Source organism: Hirundo rustica, chromosome 4 (assembly GCF_015227805.2).
Source record: "Hirundo rustica isolate bHirRus1 chromosome 4, bHirRus1.pri.v3, whole genome shotgun sequence".
NCBI classification, from domain to species: Eukaryota; Metazoa; Chordata; class Aves; order Passeriformes; family Hirundinidae; genus Hirundo; species Hirundo rustica.
In genome coordinates, this window is record NC_053453.1 from 64,355,012 (window position 1) to 64,379,115 (window position 24,104).

The 24,104-nt window shown below is 45.3% G+C and overlaps 3 protein-coding genes across 10 annotated transcripts in view; 1 reads left to right on the forward strand and 2 right to left on the reverse strand.

Annotated features, from left to right (window-relative positions):
* Positions 1-192: 192 nt before the first annotated feature.
* On the reverse strand, positions 193-12,589 carry LOC120751657 (trichohyalin-like). 6 transcript variants are annotated; one of them, XM_040061833.2, is made up of 11 exons: positions 12,537-12,589; positions 11,642-11,973; positions 10,550-10,641; positions 10,196-10,367; positions 8,827-9,055; positions 7,688-8,256; positions 6,648-6,789; positions 5,234-5,478; positions 3,496-3,659; positions 2,811-3,060; positions 193-1,985 (listed from the first exon to the last, which is right to left on the reverse strand). In XM_040061833.2, the coding sequence occupies exons 2-11, from the start codon at positions 11,711-11,713 to the stop codon at positions 1,761-1,763; spliced, it is 2,160 nt and encodes a 719-aa protein (XP_039917767.1). In that variant the 5' UTR covers positions 11,714-11,973; positions 12,537-12,589; the 3' UTR covers positions 193-1,760. The 6 variants fall into 6 exon arrangements, with proteins under 6 accessions (XP_039917767.1, XP_039917765.1, XP_039917764.1 ...); XM_040061831.2 differs by having other exon boundaries at positions 12,485-12,564; XM_040061830.2 differs by having other exon boundaries at positions 12,475-12,556.
* Positions 12,590-12,596: 7 nt separating this feature from the next.
* NDUFB2 (NADH:ubiquinone oxidoreductase subunit B2) lies at positions 12,597-13,786 on the forward strand. Of its 2 annotated transcripts, none has more exons than XM_040061837.1 (4): positions 12,597-12,703; positions 12,795-12,939; positions 13,016-13,100; positions 13,583-13,786. In XM_040061837.1, the coding sequence occupies exons 1-3, from the start codon at positions 12,630-12,632 to the stop codon at positions 13,088-13,090; spliced, it is 294 nt and encodes a 97-aa protein (XP_039917771.1). In that variant the 5' UTR covers positions 12,597-12,629; the 3' UTR covers positions 13,091-13,100; positions 13,583-13,786. The 2 variants fall into 2 exon arrangements, with proteins under 2 accessions (XP_039917771.1, XP_039917770.1); XM_040061836.2 differs by having other exon boundaries at positions 12,601-12,703; positions 13,704-13,786.
* Positions 13,787-14,355: 569 nt separating this feature from the next.
* The window catches only part of BRAF (B-Raf proto-oncogene, serine/threonine kinase), an 83,522-nt gene continuing 73,773 nt past the window's right edge, over positions 14,356-24,104 (reverse strand). For both annotated transcript variants that reach the window (XM_040061826.2, XM_040061827.2), the window contains one exon: positions 14,356-22,986. In XM_040061826.2, coding sequence (XP_039917760.1) covers positions 22,964-22,986 — 23 coding nt within the window. In that variant the 3' untranslated portion in view covers positions 14,356-22,963. The remainder of the gene's footprint in view (positions 22,987-24,104) is intronic.

The following is a 24,104-nucleotide window of genomic DNA, read 5'->3' on the forward strand; positions in this document are numbered from 1 at the left end:
ATGATTGGAAATAGTGTGGTACTGAATATATTCCCAGACATACCCTGTGTGAAATAGCAGTTGAGCAGGGTTTCTGCACTGGTCTGTTCTCAGGTGGTTAAGCAATGAAGAGAAAGTGCATAAGCAGACAATCTGCTGTTTTATGGTGATTATAAAGTAATGATTAATAGTATATAAATGAAGTCTGAAAAATAAGTTTAGATTCAGGTCAGTATATTTCATGTACTTTCATTTAATCACTGCATATTCCATTTCCAAGTGCATAAGGATAAAAGCAGGAGTAGAGTTTAACACCTTGTATGTTTTAGGCTTGTTTCTTTAAGTCTAGTTAAAGTCATAAGCAGCCAGAGCATTGTCCTAACTAGCACATGATTTTATGTAAAAGAGAACCCAAACAAGAAGACAAGCAAGCAACCCCCAAACATTACCCAAAGGAAAATCTCCATGTGCCACCAGCACCCACGTTCCCTCAGTAGGGTGTGTGCCAGGTCTGGGGCACAACCATCCATGTTCTTGCTGAGCAGATTCCAGCCAGCTTTTCCAGACACTCAACAGAGTGGAAAGTGGTCCAAGTGATGGGATTCCCCGTCTAAAATGCAAAACTGTGCCTCATATGTAATTTCCATAATCTGAAGCAAGTTAGATTTTTTAAAGACCTTAACTATGACTTTTTTTTTTTTTTTTTTTTGTTAAAGCCCTTGCCTTCTATTTAAGTTCATCTTTGCTTTTCCCTCTTTCTGTTTTTCTTTAAGCAAAAATCTGAGGATGGCTCATGCACATTATGGATCCTCAAGTTTAAAAATACCCATTTTAGCTGTTAAGGTCTCAGAGTAGTTTGTAAACATCTGGATGAGAGACTTTGTCTTTTCAGGAAAAAGCTGAAGGCATAGCCTCTCCATTATCCCTGGAGGAATGCAGTCTGACCCTTGCTGCTAGGACATTGCTGGCCATTCAGAAGATTAGGCAGGATTTCAAAGGAGCTCCCTTTTGCAAGTTTTCTTCATTTTACTTTTTTCCTTTTTTTTCTTTTCCTAAGAAACTGCCATTATTACTGGTGCTGTATTCTAGTAAGAGGCATACATTTTTTATAATGTGCCAGAAATTGTGCATCATGTTTCTAAGTGCACACAGAATGTCAGGCCGAATATAAATATAAATATAAAAGCATCTAGCTTGGTTCTGGGCATTACTTGAAACAAGGTATCACATATATTGTATTCATTTTAGCATAATTCTGTGTAAAATCAAGGTATTTCCATATAGCTCTGACTGTTTCAGCAAATAAATTGTGCCATCTCCTTTCCTAAACACCTGTCTGAAATTTCTGGTTACCCAGAGCTGACCAGCAATTTCCTTTGGCACAGCCACAGGGAATTTTGTACCTCAGATGATGTGAGGAAGAGGGAGCACTTCAGGATGTGACAAGCTTAACCTTCTCCTCTCCTGTGGCACCTCCACTCATCACAGTGCAATGCGCTAGAACCCCCCTCCTTTCTGATGCAGAAAAGTGCCTCTGGATGTGCCCTGCTGCTCCCTCTCAGGGGAGGGGGATGCCAGCGACCCCAGGAAGAAAGGCAGGCAGAAGATGGAGCAGTGGAAGTGCACTCTGCGCTCTGGAGCAGTGAAAGGGAGATTAAAGACGTCTCCAGGAATCCTAATGCCACCTGTCACAGCTCTGCTCTGGCACACTGACCACACCTGCCAGGACACAGCAGGTGTGGGAACTGCTCCAGGCCCTGCTCACCCACTGTGCAGATTCCTTACTCGAGCAGGGATGCCCGCAGCAGCAGAAGGCTTTGTTCCCTGAGGTACTGCTGGAGGGCACGGAGTTTCTGGCCTTCTTTTTCCGTCTTCAGATGGGAATTTTCTCTCCTCTGGAACAATCTCACTTTGGCAGCCTGGTGCTGGTTTTGCTGTTTGTCCTGCTCCTGGGATTCTTGTTCCAGCACTTCCTGCCGTGACTGCATTCTGCTCCTCAGGAACTCCTACATAAAGACATTCAAAACTGGACAGTCAGCCTTCATGCCAAATTTCATCCTCACTTTTCACCTCTGTCCAGCTCTGGGACCCCCAGCATAAGAAGGATGTGGACCTGGCTGGAGTGATCCCGAGGAGGACCATGAAGATGCTCAGAGGGCTGGAGCACCTCTGCTATGGAGCTGGGCTGAGAGAGCTGGGGTTGTTCAGCCTGGAGAAGAGAAGGCTCTGGGGAGACCTTGGAGCACCTCCCAGTGCCAAGAAGAGGGAGGCGCTACAAGAGCTGGAGACCGACTTTTTACAAGGGCATGGAGTGATAGGACAAGGGGGAATGGCTTTAAACTGAAAAAGAGTAGGTTTGAATTAGATATTAGGAAGAAAATCTTCCCTGTGAGGGTGGAGAGGCCCTGGCACAGGTTGCCCAGAGAAGCTGTGGCTACCCCATGCCCAGCAGGTTGGACAGGGGGCTCTGAGCAGCCTGGTCTAGTGGAAGGTGTCCTCTGCCCTTCCTGACCAGGGGGGCTGGGGCTAGGTGAATACAATCCAAACCATCCTACAGTACGATGACTCTCACTAGTACAAGTCAGAAATTGATACAATCTATGGAAATTCGTTCCTTGCACACAGAAAGTCTTCTCTTATGACAGAGATAGGGGATTTTACTTTCCACCTTTCATCTTTATACACATGCCAAAAAAAAAAGTTACCCTTTTTTATCTCTAAATTATATAGTTATATTGGATGTAAAACAGGTGAAATATACAAATACTCCAGATACTGACACTGCTGAAAACATGGCAGAGGAGGAAAATAACTTCTGGGATTGCCCTTACCAGCCTTTCTTTCTCTTGTTCACAGCTCCTTTCGTTGCTTTCTGCCTGTAACTTCTCTCTCTGCAAATGCTGTGTCTTTAAGAACTGAAGCCTCTGCCTTGCCTTCCTCTCCTCCTCCTCTCGAAAGAAGGATTCCTTCCTGCTCCTCTCAGCCCCAGCAGCCTGGAGCAGTGCCATGTGCTGCAAAGCTCTCTCTTTCTGCTCCAGCTGTTTCTCCAGCCCTTGCAATGTTCTTTGACGCAATCGCTGCCTGTTTCCAAAACAAAATTTTTTGAATTTCTCATAAAGAAAGAGCAATAAAAAAGAAAGACAGTGCATAAAACACAAAGCAGATATTTTGGCAGTCCGTGTTCAGTTAATATTCCGGGACTCTTTGTTAGGTTATGAGGATTAAACCTGTGTCCAGAACAGAGGTGGCAGAAGCCCCAAATGTGCTGGTGCCTGACATCAGCACTTTTGATCTGAGAACAGGATTGAAGGGAATGTGCCCTTGGAGATAACGCTGTGTACCCACTCCCTCACACCTCGAGCACCAATTTTACTCCCAGTAGGGAACCGCTGTGACCCCTCTGCAGAGTCCAGCAAAAAGCACAACTTGGGATGTGCAGGGACTGGAGGAGAGCAGCAGGGAGCAGATGTTACCAACCTTCCAACATTTAGCACAAAAAGCAGTTCCCAGCATCACCTCTGGCTGTCCCTGCGCAGCTGGCGTCGGGTGCCATCTGCCTCTTGCTGCTGCTTCCTCTTCAGCTGCCTCTGTTCCTCTTGCCACCTTTTGTGCTCAGTCTTGGCTCTGTTGAAGTCCAGCTCTTTCCACCTCTCCTGAGATGCACCACTAAGGACTGATTTCTAAGAGAAAAAAAGCAAACTGAACCCTTAGTCCCAACAGTATACTTTTCTAATGCAAACTGTAAACACACAAAACCAGAACAGCCCAGTTTTAATGTCACTCCTGAGGCCTAGAGCTACAAAGGCTCACAATTACTGTAGTGCTGAATCCCATCCATGAAAACACTGAGGATGATGCTAAAACCTTTAGAAAACATTAGGCTTAATCAACGAAGAGGTGCCTGAAAATCCAGTCTTAAAAGTTCTCCATAGGTCAGTAGGTTGTGCTATTCTGGTGTTGAGCCAGTGCTTAAAACTCCCCAGTCTTTGGGTCACTTTCTGGATTGGACAGAAAACCCAGGTTCAGACCACAAAACATATTATATATTCCTTCCTAGATTTTATTAGCAAGAGAAATACCTGCCCCCCTCTGGCCAAACCCAGAACATTCCTGAGCTCTCTGCAGGTGTTCCAACTCTTCATCTCTTACTGTCTGAGATTTCTACCCATGCTCAAGCAGTCTTCGTGTTTTCTTCAGCAGTAGCTTCATTTCAATGCTGTAGTGTTGTTGATTTGTGTTTTTAAATGCACTGTGCCGTGTACAGAGATGCAGGAGCACCTACAAGGCCTCTTTTCAGAGCCATAGTAAAATATTTATTTGCTTTTGTACTCCTAACAGTGCACTTTAGGAGGGAAGTCCAAGTAAACACCACCAAGCCTTTAGAAATTTATTCCAGTTTACATTGCTAGAGCTCCCCCCAAATATTTTCCTCTGTCAAATGCATTCTCCTTCCTTCTATTCCCAGGTGCAGTTAGCACGCTCCTGCTATCAGCTGCTCCTCTGCAAACAGAATGTCTCCTTCCAGTGCTTTCCTGGGGACAACTCAAATACCACAAGCTGGAAAACACTACAGAACTTTCAAATAATGTTTCTGGCAGTCTTACCCAGCATTTTGACTGGTTTCTCCTAACACATTGATCTGTATGGCTTCCCAGGGGCTGTAAACAGCTTTGTTCTCCAGTGTATTGCTATTTTTAGCAAAAAAAAAAAAAAAAAAGTACCTTGTGGGTGTTTGTGTTTAATGACACACACAAGGAGAGATCAAAGAAAGAATCAAAGGTGTTTTATAGGTGGGAGGTGAACAAATGTTTTCCAGCAGGTAAAGTACCTAGGGATCAGGAGACTTCTAGTTCCACCCCTGCCCTAACATGCACTCTTTGCTGAGGGCCTCAGATGACTGCCTAAACTTTCCCTTTTTTGCTTTCAGTATCTGTAAAAGAGGATTTTTTTTTTTTTTTTTTTTTTTTTTTTGCTAACTAGTCGAGCTGGCTGAGAGGCTCATTTAGAAGAGATTAGATCTAACATACAAAAACATTCTGTCAAAACTCATGAGCAAAAATACCACAAGTGCCCTGTCCTGCACCATGTGGGTTCCCAAATGGAGTCCTTAATTTCTAACTATGCATAACCATTATTCTACACAGGCATCATTTCTGCTGCAGCGAAAGAAAGATCAAAGGAGAGAACATTCTCACATGACATAAACAAATTTCCTCATCCTAAGAACTAAACGTGGCTTGGACCAAATACTCACTGTGATGCTTTTGTCTTTCAGAAGATTTGGGAGACGTGTGGATCTTCCAGGCAGCAGGCTGGTGGTGCTGTGTGGTCTCTGCACACGAAAGGCTGATTTGATGGCCAGGCTGTCCTTCTCCAGTGATTGATTCACTTGGGCAAAGAAGCTCTGGTGCCTGAAAGGAACCAAAGCACTGCTTCCCAGGGAAGGGCTCTTCTGGGAATGATGGACTGGAGCTTCTGCCACTCTGGACTCAAAAAGGCCTTTCAAATAAATTAGGGCAAGGACATATGAGAATATAGGAAGCTTATAAAAAGAAAGCAAATTTAAAAACAAAACAAAAACAACAACAAAAAACAAACCCAAAAAGTCTGCTCATATGAAATATATTCAAGCAAAGATTTTATAACATTTTCCTCTGAGGAACTGGGACAGTTTTTAGTCTCCACAAAAGAGGTTCCAGCTTTTCAGAAACAAGCTTGCCATTGCATTTAGGCAAGAGTTTTGCCTGGGAAACAGTTTATCCTGACCCTTCTTACAGCTACTCAGGCTAAAGGATTGTTTACATGGTGTGTCACAGACAGGCATGAGCTGCTCTGAGATGTGTAAAAATGATAAATCTTTTGACAAGGCAAAGCCTGAGCTTTATGTCCTGCTGAGAGACAGGAGGCATTGGCATGGGCACAACCCTGCTAACACAGCTTTTGGGTAACTGAGAACATGAGAAGAGTTTGCTCACACCTTCCTGCTAAGGACAGGGGAGACCTGAGTGGCAGCTCTTGCATGGAATGATGCTGGAACACCAGCTGGGAGGAAATCTGCACTCCTGTTTGACTTTTCGTTCTCCCTCATCCAGCAGTGCCACAAAGCAATAACAGAGAAAGCTTTAGGCTTTCAGTCTCCTCTCTTAGATGCCTGCAATTGTCACACAGCTCAGAAGGGCAACAAAATGATCAAAATCATGATCCAGCCCCTTTTGGCTGTACAGGGAACAAAATTTTACTCAGTGACATTATAAAGCAGTAATTTTTTGCACAGATAAGAGGACTGGTCTGCAGAACAGTCCTGGTGAAATCTTGTTGCTATACACAGTCACAGTTAATGTTGCGTATTAATTTTTAAAGTAAGGAATTTTTTATTTATACTGAGCTCCATGGTACAGGTTGAAAAACCCCAAAACCTGCTGCTGCAGTAGCTGAGCTGTAAAAGCCAAAAATTCTCAACTTTCATGTAGAAATGCTTTTACCTTGATAGAAGATAAATAACTTCTCAAGCCATGGCACCATTAATACCTATATATAAAGATGGCATCATGGTATTTTCTTGTGAAGCACCAAGAATTATGGTGACAGTTCTTACACATGATGCCATCCTGCACTGATATTATGTGCTTAAGTCTTATGTTTGGGTAAAAGAATTACAGTTCCAATACCATGCTCGTGTTCAAAATTAGCTTCAGTTTCAGCATCCTTCTGTCTGCTGTCTGCTTCTTCCTTGTGATCTGTCTCCATTAACCAGCTGTCTGTGTTGACAGCAGCATCAACCACAGCACGAGCCGTCTCTCTCTGAGGGCCCTAGAAATAACAAGAAATGCAATCATAATCCAGACCTGATAAGGAAAATAACAGGTTTATTTAATGAGTTTACAGCATAAGATCTTAAGTTGCAACTGAAGTTGAAGAGAGGATGAAAAAGAAAAAATTCTGGGGGAGTTCTTTGCTAAAGAAACAACTCATAGGTAATTTTTGATCACTTCCTGAGTTTCCCTATGTCCCCAAATGACCTAAAGTACTTTTGCCTGAAAGGGTCCAAACTGGTACAGAGACCAGGCCAGAGGAGCTCTGGCTGAAAGACAGCCCTGCTTCTAGCATGTGCCAGAATTTGGATTCTGACCCTTGCAGAGCAATGGAGTTAAGTGTGCACATGAACCTCCTCCTTACTGATCCTCACCTAGTGCCCTGCTCTCAAGCACCAAATCAGCTGCTGAGGACTACATAAGTCTCTTGTGGCCCTTGACTGGGAGAGGGGACACCTCTAACAGGGTGGAGAAATATGGTAAAAGAATCATGCAAGAGACTGCCTTGGTATGGCACAATCCCTACTGTAATCCTTATCCAGTGTCAACACTTCTGACACTTTTTCCTTTTTTTTTGCCTTTACCTCCTTCACAGAGAAGCAGAATGCAGAGGGTCTGGGCTATGAAACACTTCTCATATTCTGCATTGGTGGAAGAGATTCAAGAACCCTGCTCCAGCCAAGGACAATGGCAGATTATAGCTCTTACCCCAGGCAAAGGAAGACAGTGCAAAGTACCTCCATTTAGCAGGCAGGCATAAGGACCAGGCCTTAGACCTCCAGTAATTGCTTGGTACCAAAAGCATTAAACTTAAAAGTTTAAAAGTAACAAAGCAGATATTTATACAAGTAGCAGACCATATATTAACAGAACAGCCAGGGTGAAGCGCTTTTTACCTTCTCAGTTTCTATAACCTTATGGTCCTCTTCCAAACAAGACCTAACATCTTTTAGAACGTTTTCTGTCTCCAATCTCTTCTCTTCCTTTTCCTCTTCCTCTCTGGAAACACTTCCTGAAGATGCAATCCTCAATTCAGAGAGTTCCCGTTCTATTTTCTTGCTGAGCTTGTCTTCAGTCGAGCTTGCCCCCGGGACGAAGGCGTTTTCCTGCTGCACTTTGCACTCTGCAGGCCGTGCGGGATCCCGGGCTCCAGGGCAGCACCGGGGAAGCGAGGTACACCCCCAGCTGCACTTTACACAGGCATGAGTGAAACACAGAGCCCCAGGGCAGCAATCCAGGTCCAGGTGATGCTGTCTGTAGTGCCCTGAGGCTCTATAACCTGGTGCCACAAGGTATGGGTAATCCAAGCTTGAATCTATCACCATCTGCCTGGCTGCTAAAGGCATCTGCAGCTCCAGGATGATGCGTTCGCTCAGGGGCAGGGGAATCCGCAGAGCTTGGACAGAAGACACCTCCTTAGTCTGCCCGTTCCAGAAATTCACAAGCACTCTCCTTTCACTGTGCGCTGTGCATATTGGGGAGAAAGAAAAAGGGCGAGTAATGTATTAGCAACGTGTCAGTCTGTGTGACTTATCCCCTAGAGAGCAGGAGGTAAAAGTAATGACTTGTGTTTTAGACAATTCTGTAACAGCTTCCATAATTTTATTCTTTACAGGTTGAAAATTCGACTTTCTTCTGAATTTCCTGTGAGGAGATAGCAGATATAAAAAAGTCTCACTCCCCACAGCAGGTGGGATTTTACCCTGAAATAGCTAGAAAGTAGACCAACAGATAATCAGGTGACCCTCAGGAGGGTCAAGAACGTTTTTTACCTCGTTTTGGGAGGATGCTGCCCACAACCCCAAACCTTTTAGGAAGTTTTCACCCACAAAACAAAGCAAAGGCAAATTCTGTGAGCTGCCTTAATTCTGACTCTGAAAAAGTGGCTTAGTGCCAACAATAAAAACAGGATGGAGAGAACCCAGGCAGCAGGAGGTGAATTCTCCATGCTGGAGCCTGCTTTCTTCCCTGCAGTGACCAATACCCGTGGTGAATGCAGTGCTGCTAAGAAAACCAAAACACTCAAAGCAGGTACCTAAAGGTGCCTCTGTGTTCTCCACAACCCTTAGCACAGTGCCAGGGCCAAAACGTTTGGCAGGAGTCTCCCATGGTGCCAAGACCCTGTCCCCTGGAGCAAGAGGCTGTCGCCGGGCATCTTCGTAGTGGAGAATATCATAGGGAGGCGTTTCCTGCCAGCCAGGCTGGACCTTGCCCTTCAGAGCACGACTTTGGTCAAACTCAATTAAAAAGCCTTCTCTGGAGCCCTGCAAGAGCAAAACACGTCGTTTGCAAGGCAGTTTGCAAGGTCCAGTTAACAGCCAAGCTTAAGTGCTAAGACGGATGTCGCAGAGATCCCAGGAAGTGGAACGTGATCTGGGAATGCAGCTTTCCTCTTCTACCAGGGTTGCACTGTACTGTATCCATACCACTTCAAAAGTAAATAAAAATTTGGGGCTTAAAGGGCCGACAGATTTTTTCTTCCTTTCACTTTGGAGTTAGATTTTAGTAAGAACACACTTAGCAGGCTAAGGCAGAACTCTACCAGGAAAGCCTCTCACCAGAAAAAGAGCAGCCAAAAGAAACTGTGCATGATGCTGTTCACTACAACCAGAAGGATAACAAACAATCCTTCAGCAATCAGAAGGGTAACAAAGCAATAAAAAGTCACAGCTGTCATAAATTTAAATACTTTAATTGAAGCCTTCAGCAGTGAGTGAGGGCAAGATCTACTGCCAGAATCTCAGCCTTCTCTGCAGATCTTTGAGTGCACTTACACAAATAATACTGTCAGCTCCTGCTCCAGCTGATGTCACTCGTGCCTGTAGCTGTCCCAATCTGTTCTACCCCACAATGAAGCTCATAGACATCCTCACCTACACTAGTGCCAAAATTTAGTTAACTAACCTGCAAAATGAACTGTATTTTAAAAGAAAACCTGCAGGGGGGATTTTCCATCTGGCAGCCAATACCATCTTGCAATTCCCAGAAACACAGATGGACAAGAATGAGGAAAGCTCTCAGTTTGGTAAAGGGAAAGTGGACCCTGGAGACAAGTATTTTGGATTACTAGCTGTTGCTTAGCTAACCAGCTCTCCTGCTAGGCTGGGCAAAAGTAGACAATAGGGATAAGGGACCTGTTTTGTCCGTCTCTGAATAAAACCTCATTATAACTACAAAAACGGATTGATCTCCAGGCTGTTCTTACTTGCAGGGCTCCTCACAGCAAACAGCCAGACAGCAGCAGGTAAGAGATGAAAAATAGGGTGTGGGGAGGCAAGAGTGGCCAGTGTAACACTGGAGGGCCACCCCACAGCAAGGGCTTGGGACTGGTGAGGTATGGGAAGAACAGAGGAAAAACCATACATGCTCTCAGAGCCAAGCTCCCAATAAATAGATACTTTCACCTCCTGGACAATGTGTCCCAGGTAGTAATAGCCATCAGCTTCTCTCCTTGCCAACACACGAGCCCCCCTCAAGACACGGAAAGCCTCTGGGGACGAACCAATGAAATTCCTTTTGGCTGAGGGTACCAAGGGCATGCAAAAGGGACCTGGACTCCATGCACACACAGGACAGCTGTGGAAAACAACAATACAAGAGGTAACGAAAAGCTGGACAGCAGATACTCTGCAACTTACTGCAGTGCAAATGAACTAAATCAACACGGAACAAAACCCCCACCCTGCAATAACTGTCTTTGTTTCCCAGCTTTTTCTTCTCTGCTTTTCCAGTGACCCACCTACAGATTATGAGCTTACTGTGTTATTGGACATCTTGGCAGCAGAGAGCCACAGGAATCTTTATTAGCTGTGTGGCAGCGCTGGACATGCGAGATGGGCGTGGAGCTTACCTGGAAGGGGGAAGGAGGAAATGGAAGCAGAAAATGAGCATGCGTTTTGAACACTTAAATCCTTAAACAGGAATATTGTCTACAAACAGCTGAAATTTACTTTCAATTTGTTACTTTTCTTCATAATTCTTCCACCGTATCTTGTGGTACTACGCTGCTTATCTGTAAATTCATCACAAATGGCTTTGATTTTGAGAAATCGTTTGGAAAGAAGGAATATTAAAACAAACAAACCCCTAAGAGCTATATGATAAACCCTCCCTTGCACCTGGTTTCTATTCAGCTGCTAGGAGCAGAGCAGGGGTGGGCAGCCAGTGGCCACACGTGCACTGCTGCTGCTCACACAGCTTCCAGGCTCCCCTGGCAAGCAAAGCTGAAAGGCCAATGAAAGGACCTGAAGTGAAGGAGAGTGAAGAAGGTGGGAGTTCAGTCTAGGGGGACAGAGCTGCCTCTGCAGGTCAAAGCCAGCAGTGGAGAAATCCAGCCTGAGCAAGATGGGAAATGTGGGATGCTTGAGAACAAGAACACAGGCAACAGAATGCCAGGGACTGCAACAAGGCAGAGAGACAAAACACAAGGCAGTTGGAAGGCAGAGCTGGCAAAAACTATGAACTTTGTATCAAAGCATTTAGCTTTCATGGAAAAACATAACCTTGATATGGAGCACATGGCAAGGTTGCAACATGTTGCACATGGTAAGTAAAAAGAATGGTTGAAAAGTTTGCAGCTCTTCCCTGTAAACTGCTGCTGAAAATGCATTAGGGATGTTACAAGGCTCAGATGAGCAAGGAAAGTAAAATTCCTTAACTACAAGGCTATGCCCTGCTGTTTCAGCTGAGGATGTCAGGTGTTTGGGGTGTTAACAATAGAAATGTTATTACTTATTTAAAATATCTTCAGGAGGGTCGCAGAAACTCTTCTCCAGTTCTCTATGGAGAGTTATCCAATAAAGATTCAGGAGAAACTACACGTGTGGATTAATCTTACATCGGCATCATACCTTGTCAGGAGGAGTAGGGGACTGTTGGATTCCTTGAAAGGGCTCCCTTGATATTCTGGCTACTTTCTCCATTATTTTTTGCTTGCTTCTTTCGTGATCACCTCAGTGTGATACCACTCATACCACATGCACTATTGCATACAGCTTCTGGTTCTCCAGAAGAAGTTGGCAGAATTCCTCCGACCCTTGCTCTGGCATATACCGGTGAAGAGATCCACCCACCGGCAGGATGTGTTTTCCATCACCCTCAAGTGCCGGGACTGAAACCAGGCTGCAGCTCCAGGAACACTGCTGAGCGAGCAATAAGCCTGCAGGCGCACCGCTGTTAACACCTGTGGGACAGGGAAACAGGGAGAGGCCAAAACTCTCTCAGACGCTCAGGTGGGAATTCTGTACCGGGTGTTTCTATCGTCCCTGCGTTCCCGCTCCGGCAGCCGGCCCAGGGAGCGGGAAGAGGCTCGGCACCAGCTGCTTCCCCCGCGACACCCGGCCGCGCCACGGCCCCGCCCGCGCCCCGTTGCTCCGCAACCGCACAGCTTGGGCTGCACTGCCGCGCCGCTCCTTTCGCCCCTTCCTTCAACACCGGCAGCTGCAGCAGTCTTCCCTCCCCGCCCCTCCAAAAAGGAGCGGCTTGGCCGGGGAGCTCGCCCCGCTCCGCGCCCACCGTGGGCGACGCCAACTTTTGGGAGAACCGGCCCTTGGTGCCGCCCCGGCGCTCCCAAGTGCTGCGGGGAGTGAGGGGGCAGCTGTGAGGGGGCAGCTGTGAGGGGGCAGCGCAGTGCGCGTTGCCTCCGTGCCCCGGGACACTTCCGTGCCCCGAGCCGTCCCCGTACCCCGGGCTACCTCCTCTCCCGGGACAGCTCCGTACCGCGGGCTCCCTCCCTTCCCGGGATACCTCGGCGCCGGGGCTGTCTCCGCCCCGGAAGGCGGCGGTCGCTCCAATCGGCGGGGCTGTTGCTGGGCGGTGCGGGTGACATTGGGCACGGCCATGGTGGTGGCGGCGCTGGGCCGGGCGGCGGGGCGGCTGCTGCGGGCCGGGGCCGCCGTGCCCGGGCGGCGGCGGTGAGCGGGGCGGGCCGGGCAGCGGGGCGGGCCGGGGCCGGGGCCGGGGCCGGCGGGGCCCGGAGTGAGGCGGGGCCGTGCTGTGTTGCAGCGCGGGCGGCGGGGTGCACATCCCGCCGCGGTACCGGCAGTTCCCGGAGCTGACGCGGGCGCAGGTGATTCGAGGCGAGGCGCTCAGCGGCTTCATGTGGTTCTGGATCCTCTGGCACTTCTGGCACAGCTCGGACATGGTGCTGGTGAGGCCGGCGCGGCGGCCGGGGGCGGGGGGCGCGGGCCGGGCCCCGGCCGCGCTCTGACGGACCTCTCTCCCAGGGACACTTTCCCTATCCCGACGCTTCGGCCTGGACGGACGAGGAGCTCGGCATCCCTCCGGACGATGAGGAATAGCAGCACACCGGTACGGCTCCCGTCGCCCCTCCTGGCGCGGCCCCGGCTGGGCCCTGAGCTCGGCCCGCGGTTGCGGGGCAGCCCCGGGCAGCGTGCCCAGCTCCGCCGCCGGCCGGTACCGCTGCGGGGCCCTGCCCTCAGCTGGGGTTGGTTTGTGCGCTGCCCAGGGGAATCTTGCGCAGCCTCTGGGTACAGGAGGCAGTGTCCGCACTGCTCATTGCCTCCACACACGCGTCTCGGGTGCCTGAGACTGGGTAGCCCTGCTTTGGCAATGTAAACCTGCACGGTAAAACCCGACTTTGGTAAGAGTTGTAGCTTACCTGGTGTCAAATTACTTTATTCATGCTGTGGTGTAGACCCAGCATTATCTAACTTCAAAGGCTTGCTGGTTCTAGAGAGATCTGTCCAGATGTCCCCTTAAACGTTTGAGGCTTTTGCTTTCCAGTTTTTTAATTACCTGTCTTTTTTAAGCTGTTGTGTCACGCATTACAGCTCTAAACCAAAAGCTTCAACCACTGCTGAACGCAGCATTTGAGGAGGTCTTTCTTCTGCTCTGTGTGGTGGGAAGAGGATGAGCGAAAAGGTTCTCAGGTTTTTCTTCTGTTACTTTCAGGTTCCCGGAACTAATTGAGGCCCCTGGAACCAAATTTTTGGCTCCTGGGTCCTTATGTCAATAAAACTGCAAACAAAGTCTAATCTGAACTGTATTTTTTTCTATTTTAATTAGATTTTTTGGAAAACAACCCTGACAGCTTTAAAGTTGTGGTACTTGAGTACACATGAGCTTCTGCAATGCCTGCTTGATAGAGAATGTGCTTGCCCCAAGAAATAAGGTCCATGAGTACATGGCAGGTAACAGTCTTATCAATAAAGGCTCTGCCAAATAACCAATGAAGAGGTGAGGGGACATTGCCATAGAAGCAGAATTTACCCAGAAGAGAACCCAGACCAGTTGGTGCCAGGCTTTTCCCAGGATGAAGGAGAATTCCCCTTGGGTATATAAAAGTTCAGAATACTAAAGATGAAAATGCCTTAGGGCTCAGCACAGCAGTCAAGGAGGCAGTGATCCAGCTTAAGGAAGATGAAGGGAGGTGAGGGTTACACTGCAGGAATCCCTTGATTTTATTTTTTTCCTTTCCCTTCCAGAGTTACACCCTAGTAACCTTTTCTTTCACTCCCCTCAACCACCTGAGTTGCACCCCTCCCACTTCACGGAGAGGAACCATGCATGACACAACCGACAATCTCCTTCCAACTTTTCCATGCAGTCAATCTTTATTATAGCAGTATTCTCATATTCACATCAAGTACATAGAACTTTTTGCCTTTCATATAATACAGAGTTCTTTAAATAACTTTACACTGAAATAGTTTTCTTCAATCTGAATTCAGCTATCAAATTTTAATATGCTTTAAGTCTCCATGCTCTCTAACCAAACTGGACAATATTTCCCATTGTACAAATTTACATGAGAAAAACTCCAAAGTACAAATGAAGGGACAACAAAAGTAAAGGGAGGAGGAACAAACAAGAAAAATAAGTTGTATTGGCAATTACAGGGGAAACTTGAGAAGGAACGAAGGGGAGTTGCCATGACCTACATAACAGGAAGCCAAAATTAAACATTTTGTTATGAATTAAAAAATAAATACAAGTTTCAAAACAATTACTCCATTGTAGATTTTGAAAAGCAGCTATGGAAATCTACTAACACAATAGTTTTTTTATTTTTTTTTTTTTTAAGTAACCAGACTGGACCTTCTACATTGCAGTCATAAGACCCTTGCAAACCTCTGGTGGTGTAAAAAAAAAAAAAAAAAAAAAGGAATACAGCTGAAAGGAATGTGTTAGCACAGAGTTTAAACTGGTGGGACATACTTTTCATTGCACTAAGGAACAAACAAACAAAAGAAATCAAATCTATATATAAATTTCCCTTTCCTCTCCTTACTACGTACTTTGCCTCTCATAAACAAGCCTCTGTATTATGAGGTAATGCCATTGTCTTGACTATATATAAAAATAATAAAGTTTAAAGGATACAGATCTGGGTATCTATAAACTTAAACAAGCCAGTCCCCTCTTAGTCCCCCCGAGGGTCCAACCAGTGAGTGCTACCCCTTCCGTCACTGCTCAGCACATCGCGCTCCCCTGGCAAACCTGGGAGACCCGTGCCCCTTTCCTCAGCTAGGAAAAGCAGCCTGTGCTCAAGTAAGAAAGAGAGACAGTGCAAGTAACGCACAACAGGTTACACACACCTACAGCTGCTCCTGCAAAACAAGGCAGTCACACAAGGCAACGGTGGCCAGCCTGCATGTGTGCTGGGGCAGGGAAAAAGGGATCCCGTTGGGCGGCTGATGGCTGATTGCTCCTGCAATTGCTCAGGAATATCGTCACTGCCCAGCGCGGGAGAGCCTTCGCTCCAGGAGCGTGACCCGGGGATGTGGAGGGCCAGGGGCAGCTCTGCCCTTGGAGCAGATGGGCTGGCTCCTGCAGCCCAGCTAGGGGCTGACCCTGCTCTAGAGGTACAGGGCAGCACTGGCTCCCAAGATGATTTCTAGAGTGGAAAAGAAGTAGGGGCCAGGACTTTCCCCAGTCCTAACAACGAGATTGGAACGGCAATGTTAATTTGGGTTGCCAACACATGCAAGTTGGCCACTGTCAGGTTTCTGTCAGTTGAGAAATGTGGAAAGGGGGAGGGAGGGGAGGCAGGTAGGACACAAGGCTCATGAAAGAATGATGTGCTTTTTCTTTTGGTTGTTTTTTTTTGTGGGTTTTTTTTTTTGTTTGTTTGGTTGGTTTTGTTTTTTTTTTTTTCCCCCTAAAGGTTCACAGCTTTGAATAAAAAAAGCACATTTATTGCACTTACACTTTATTTTAGACAGAGTTAATTTAAATTATGCCCTCACAACCCCCCACCATCCCCAAATAACTCAACACCCAAGTTTGGTCCATTTTTCCCTAGACCCAACATCCATGCCCAGATGATGGGCTTCATTTCTTCTCCTAACATTCCACTGAACTCTCAAACACACAGATGGATTTTTTCTTCAACAAGGGTGAATACACAAATGCAACACAGAATTTATCAGAACAAAACTTGACCATTTTCCAAACCCAAATAAAAAAAGAAAACAGTTACTTTTGTGGTTTACTTGCTCAAAAGTAAATGTCACACACTGCTTATTCTAAAGTACAGCTGCTGCAAACATAACAAACTAGACAAAAATGACCAGACAGGCCATTGTTGGCTCTCGAGGAGGAGCTGGGTGAGCTGAACACACTGCTGCTGGATGCTATGAAGCAAATAGTAGGTAGTTTAGAAGTTCCTAAACAAAAACAAATAAATCCAACCCAAAACCCACCACCTCCACCAAAGGAGGGAAAAAAAAAAAAAAAAAAAAAAAAAAGGAAAAAATAACCATCACATGTACTTTTAGTGCAGAATCTGGGGTAGGTAGGTAGGATTCCAGATAGTTCCTGGAGCATAAGTAAAACATTTTTACACTTTGTTTTCTAAAATGAACAAACCCAAGTTAAAATTGGTCTGATATTTCATATGAACTGTGCATTTAAACATAACTTCTTAAGTTACAATTATGCCAGAAGTCCTGCCCCAAGTAAGAAAAGACCTGAAAAAGCATTAATATCCAAATCCATTATTTTGCCCTTCATGGACAAGTAGGTTAAATATGACACTGATATGCAGGTACTGCCAGAAGTCTACGTAACCAGTCTGAAATTTGAACAAATCAAATTCCCTGGCTGTCCCTCAGCTGACAGGACACCTACCATCTCCCACAGTTAATGTGCAATAACGGGATGTGATCACTGAACAGCAACTGCAAGAGGCACAGGGAAGAAGTGAGGAAACCTGCTGACATTCCAGAAACAAAACTTACTGCCTTTTCTGGGACTAATTGTATGGTCTGACATAGGTGAACCTTGACTACATGAGTGCTAGCCATCAGTTTCTCCTCATCTAGCTCTCATTCTTCATCTACCATCTCATCCCAAGATGCTATGAGAGTGTAACTTCAGGCCTCTTTGGAGCCTTCTTTAACAAGATCTGTGTCTTTGGAAGGGGAGGAGGGCTTACTTGGTTTTACTTTAAATGAACCTCATTACCTGTTGACAGAGCAGACTTCAAGCAGCAGGTTTACTGTAACTAAATTCATTATCCTTCAATTCTTAGCTTTGAAATGCTAATAGGTATTTTGGGGAATGCTCTCTGCCCTCCTTGCTCCATTACAGGAGTTGACCAGCTCCAAACTACCTACCTACATGGATAGCTATATACAAAACTACTGCAGCAAATGTAAACCACAGACACTGCTCTAGTTACAAAGCACCTGGTTTACATTCTGTTGTACTTTTTAAGGTTGCAAAGGCACATGATCATTTGGCAAACTACAAAAACTCTTTTGGGGGATCCCTATGTAAACCATCGAACAGAGGGTCTTGGTAGCTCTCTTCTAAACAAAAGAGAGAATTTAGTTTTCATCTGAATTCACTCTTGGTGTACTCTGGATTCTGTAGCTTTTAAAGCTTCCTCCTTCCACAGGTTCACAGTTACTGCTGTCATGGTGCTGACTTGGTAGCTTCTGTGTTAGCAACCTTGAAACTTAAATGCAAACTTTTTCATTTTAACAACCTGGCTCTGCTCTTCTGATAGTTTATTAGGTAAGAATCACAGCATCATAGAATATGCTGAGTTGGAAGGGACCCACAAGGGTGATCAAAGTCCAGCTCCTGGCCCTGCAGAGGACACCCCAAGAATCACTCCATGTGCCTGAGAGCATTGTCCAAACACTTCTTGAGCTCTGTCAGGTGCTGTGATCACTGCGCTGGGGAGCCTGTTCCAGTGTCTGACCACCCCCTGGGTGAAGAACCTTTTCCTGATACCCAACCTAAACATCCCCTGATGCAACTTCAGGCCATTCCCTTGTGTCCTGACATTGGTCACTATAGAGCAGAGATCAGTGCCTGCCCCTCCTCGCTGAGCACACCAAGAGACCTCAGATACTCCTCATACAGCTTCCTCTCCACACCCTTCACCATCCTCATGGCCCTTCTCTGGACACTCTAATAGTTTATTATTAATAGTCTAATAGTAATACACTGTGGCACCCAAAACTGCCCCCAGCACTGGGGGTGAGGCTGCCCCAGTGCCGAGCAGAGGGGACAATCCCGTCCCGTGCCCGATGTCCCCCAGGACAGGGATGTCCCTCCTGGCTGCCAGGGCACTGCTGACTTGTGCTCAACTTGCCAGTGACCAGGATCCCCAGGTCCCTTTGTGCTCTCCAGCCTCTCGTTCCCCAGTCTATAAACACAACCAGGGTTACCCACCCCAGGTGCAGAATCCAGTACTTGCCCTGGCTAAACTTTATATGGTGGGTACGAAGTTGGCATGAAGTAATGAAGCAGTGAAGAAAGGTATTTCAAATGCATGCCAAAACAAACACCAAATGCACAGTAACAAGGCTGCAGTAAACAAAGTTTGTTTCATAAACTGCTACAAAAAATGCATCACAGAAAACCAGAAAACTCAGCACCTTCAGAGTGATGCCCTAAGAGTTCACTCTCCTGCAGCTGCTTTTTACCTTGACTGTACCTAGCAGCTTTGCCTGTCCCACTGTGCTATCAACAGAAGACACCTTGTCTACAGTACTACGAAGAGTTTGTGCTACACACACTGCACTCACAGTCAAGAAGAAAATAAAATCTAGAGGCTGCAAACGTGTGAAATGTCTACGTGCTTCTTCCCTAAATTTAGCCCCTCTAGATATCAAAGTTTCAATTAGTTTGGGAGGTGTCTGGGGATCTGGCTTCCCTCAGCCTTCTGTAAAATGCTGGATGCATTTACACCACCCGGCAAACACAGAAGAATAACTACTTATGTGTGATCTTTAGGGTACTTTCCCACCAGTCTGGGCATTTATGGAAAGACACATATTTATCAACAATCAGAATTTCACTCATTTTATGTCACAAAGGCCAAATTCTGCCTCTAATGAGCACATACTAATACAAGTGATGCTAAGATGCCATGGTAAAATGGCAGTATTTGTTCTCAAACATTTTGCATCATCATCAGCTGCTAGAGCATTCGAGTACAAGAAAAGATAAATTTGGGTAAGCATAAAAAGAAGTAGTGGATTCATTTAATGACCTGCATGAGTTTAACAAAAAAAGAAATGACTGTGGCCTAATTGTATCTGGGGCTATGTAGGACTTAACTGACACAGAAATTACTTTCAAAGTAACCTGGCCTCTATATTCCTGCCACTTGGTTCAAGCTCCACCACAATGTTGCAGTTCTGGCAAATATACCAGGGGAAACAATCACACACTGAGCAGGAAGGTGTAACAGGCCTCTGTTACCTGTATGGAAAAGGAAATGCAGAAGGGAAGGTCTGTGCCTGGTTGATAAAGACATGATTAGCTGGGACTGGAGACTGGCACTTTTGCAAATGATTATGAAATACAAGGTACTGTACAGTTAAAAGAAGCAGTCTGACTCTCCAGGCGTTTGTCCCAACATGTGCACATGAAGTATGTACAGACACTTCCATACTATGGCATGTGCCTGTGATTGGGACACCATGAAGAAGCTTAAGGAATTTGGGGTAACAGGCATGAATGCATTGGTCATTTCAGTTCACTTCCTTCATCCCACTGCTACAGAGAGCACTCATTTCTCACCTATTCTTGTTTCCCCATTCATTAAACATCTACAGGGCATCCTTAAGACTGGTTCTGATGGCATGCAAGACATCCAGAAAAACTCCTGAAGGAAAAGATAAAACCAAAAATAATCCCAATTATATACAAACCACATTTCTTCCAAAGTTTTGCATGAGCATTACCTGGGAACTCTCACAGACAAACACACATTACTACAGCTATCTGGAGGGGAACAAACAAACAAGAAAACCAGTAGAAATGCATCCTGAAAGGACTTCTCTAAACAGCAGCCAAACAACTTGCACATTCCTCAGGAAAAAAAAAATAAAATCAGAATCAAAATAGAAAAACAAAACTACAAACAAACAAACAAACCCCAATAAAAAAAACCCCCAGAGATCATGTGTTACTTATAAAGTGCTTTGCATGGACAAGGATAGCAATTTTCCTTGTGCTTTTCCTATGGGCTCAAGAAGCATACTGTAGACTAATGGGTAATGAATCTTCACCAAAGTAAGTTCATTTTAAGCAAAGATAGAATGAAGTTTCTAATAGAGAATCTTCTGCCAGCATGACTCTGTGGAAGGAAATGAGAGCTTTTAACAAGCTCTGTAAAACAAATGAGTGTTGAACCACCTGTCCATACTTGCTCTGTTAACAGCTTCTTTTGAGAGAACCTTTACTTCAGTATCCCTGACATGTACAAATGGGGCCACAGCCAATAAAGGGGCTGGAGCCAAGCATGGGGGGGAAAGGAGCAGCCTGTATCTGGTAAATGCTCTCACCTGCCTGCTGCCACCAGGAGCCCCAGGTTCCCTCCACCTCTCCGGTACTGGCCTCAGATGATCACCAGGGAGCACTCTGACTGCACCATCTGCACACCACTGCTCTGCATCAGCTCCTCCACACTGGAAAGTGGCTATTGCTACTTTTTAAATTCCTGCCAACTTCATTAAGGAAAAAACCTTACAGCATCTGAAGACCCACAGCAGACAAGAAAAAAATTTGTGCTTTTTTTTTTTCCTTTGTTTTTACAGTGTGTCCTGTACACAGAATCAATTCTGTTCATGTTCCAACATGAATCACTTCATTCTTGTAGTGACTATTAAGTCATTTACTATTGCTATCTTGCTCATGTTTGTGGAATTAATATGAATACACAGTATTTCAGTTTTAATTCCCACTTCAGTCCGGTCCCTATAGCCCCAGTAAATATTTATTGACAAATGTAACAGACTACCAGCAACACCGCAAAATTTCAGGGTATTAAAAGCGCCTTCTACTTCCGATGTGCTTTTCTCCCTTCATCTGGGAGCAACCTTCTGCAGACAGGAACTGTCCAACTTTCCCTAGGGAGGGAAGGACAGCACCCTCACTCGGTACATCCACGTTTAGCATGGACACCACATTCATACACATTTAACTCCTTCATTTATTCGTCACGGTTTTGTTGAACACTCCCCTCCTCCAGCCAGCAAGAACCTCCCTGCTAGAGGGGGGTCAGCTCTCCTGCCTCACCTGGAGTGGTACAGGGCTGATACGAATCAAATTCTGGAAACTTCTGTCTGAGCTTGAGTTTCTTTCCAATGTGGTCTGCCTTGCCTCTGTACGAATAATTTTACAGGTAATACCACATACCAGAGAACTCAGCAAGCAGATCACATCACAAGATATTCTACCAGAGGTAAACAAATGCTGTGCAGAACTTTATGAGTTGCTGTTTTCCCTGACTGGGTAACTTGTCAAAAAGCTACTAACCATTTGAAAACCAGGACTGGAGGACAGGAAAACAAAGCACTCTAATGGAGATACCGCCACCTTCATCCTAGTTTGCAAAGTGTACAGAAGGGAAAGACAAACAGAAGGGAAGAGATGACAGGGAGGAAAGCAATGAGAGGAGGAGTAGTCAGCGTGGATCCAGCAAGTACCGTTTTGTTTTGATCTAACAACTTGCCATTAGGACAAGATGCTCCACATTTACACACACACTTGTCAGAGGACGTTTAGTTAACAGGATAAAAATCCTTTAAAAAAAGCTCTTGAAAGTACCAAAACATAATTTTTGGAATGTCTAATTCTAAGGGGGGGATTGTATTTGTATTCAATTCAACCTGAGAACTTTTTTCCTCATTTATGAAAACATTACATATTGGTAAGGTACCTGGCATTAACCTGCACCCTCGTTTAAAATAAAACTTTTAAAGTAGGTACATACACCATTCACAGTCTGTATCAGGATTTCTACAGACTTTAGATGCTGCAGGAGCACCTTTGATAAATACATTGTATCATATGATACAAAAGAAAAATAAAAGAGAGGACAATCTCGCTACATTTTTTTTAAACTTCAGTTTGTTGCTGGACCAACAAAAGAAGGATCGACCAAATCCTTCGAAGAGATGTTGTATATGCACACACCGAGAAAATACTGGAAAAGGAAAAAGGTTAAGGATGATGGTTGTTGTTTGTTCTTTTTAAGAAGTGGTAAAGTAAATCTGAAAAAAAGGTGTGGCAGCATCCCCTTTTCCTTCAGATGAACCTCTCTGCCTTCAAAATAACATCTCCAGCTCCCACTCCCCCACACTTTTAATTTTAAAAGAATAAACCCCAGTAATATAGACAGATTGAGGCGTCTGACACCGTAATGCAGTGAAAAGGGGATACTGCGTTGTCCATAAACCAGTAAGTACACCGGGAAAAAAAAAGGATCAGAAGGGGAAATGACTCTTGGAAATGAGCACTCATCAGATGCTCGGCTCTGATGGTTACGCTGTTAGAGGGAGAAAGCCGGCCGGCAGACCATCCAAAGCAAGTCTCTAAGTTGCAGCAGCAGCAGCAGCTCCATCCCCTCACGCCCGAGCACCACAGTGACACCACGAGCGCCCTCTCCTCTCTCCTCTCTCCTGGGAATGATGCCAACGGCACAGGCAGCCACTGCGCGTCTCCGAATGCACGTGGTGGTTTGTGTTGAAGGAGAAACGCTGGCAGCAGAGGACTCTGGTTCCCAAAAAGGTACTTTATCCCATTGTGTCGGAACGGTGGTTCCATTCTGCTCCACTTTGAAGCTTATGGATATCTTTTCTAAATTACTTTAGGTTTTGCGGAGCAGAATGGAGTTTTGATGTTAAGAAACTGTAGGAACACAAGACTTAAATAACAGAGTGGGTGCTGCCATGGTGCTGTGGCTACTTGAACGCTGCAAATTCTCCTGTAGAGGGAGGACAAGAGCTTGGTTTAAAAAGATGATTTCAGTTACTAGACTAGTTGAACATCAGGCTGAATATAAAAGATGTTAAAAAATGCAAACTGTTAAAATTAAAGCACGAGAGAATACACAGTGAGAGAACATGGAACACAGACCCAGCGTATTTAACCAACCAAGGGTTTCTTGAAAGCAAGCCGTACCCATTCTTCCCAAGAAGGTGAAAGTTCAAGCAAAATCTAATTCATCATGCATTTGAAAATTAAATGCGTCAGCATAATTTTACTTTAAATTCCTTATTGCACATATGCCCTCCTGAGAAGCACCAGTTTCAATAAATGCATCCAACTGCAAACCAGTTCTGTTCTGTTGTAAAACCAGTTTAATAACAAAGAACCATATGAGACATCCATTACCCTTTAAAGACTATATACAGTAAAGTGCCTGAATGGAAAATCAGTGTTACAGAGTGCTAGGATTTGGTTTGGAGACCAAACATAGCAACCCACTGACAGAAGTATGAGAATGGAGGATTGTCTTCTCAATCCCACACCAGAAATTAGGCCTCACAGGGAACATAAGAAATAAAGCAACTCTATGCATCCTTCAGAATTACTGAAAAAAGAATAATTACACGCAGTGCTTACACATGTGATGATGTCCTGAAATCCTACATAATTTATTTAGTGTCACCATGCCGTGAGAGAGGCTTAGTCCCACTTCTCAGGGGACGCACAGAGTAAAATTGCTACCTAAAGTCTTTCAGGAGTTTGACAGAAGACTGAATAGAAGCTGAGTCTGAGATATTAATCCTCTTAATCCTATACTTGAGCAAAAAAGAAAAAAAAAAATTCCCTGCCACCCACAAAGAAACTGTATCCTATAGGATTTTTAGTGAGGCGTGTCTAACTAAGCACACTCAAAAGGAGAAAGAGAAAAGAGACATACATGTAACTTCCCCATGTTGGGTTTTATATGCATTCAGAGCTTTCCTAATACTGAAGGAGTGATAAGCAGGCACAAGAGAGCCTTTGTTCCGTTCAAAAGAAATCTTTTCAATGCCATTACATTCAAACAACTGCTCCCTATCTGGTGTCCCTCCATCTTCTCAAGAGTGACTGCAT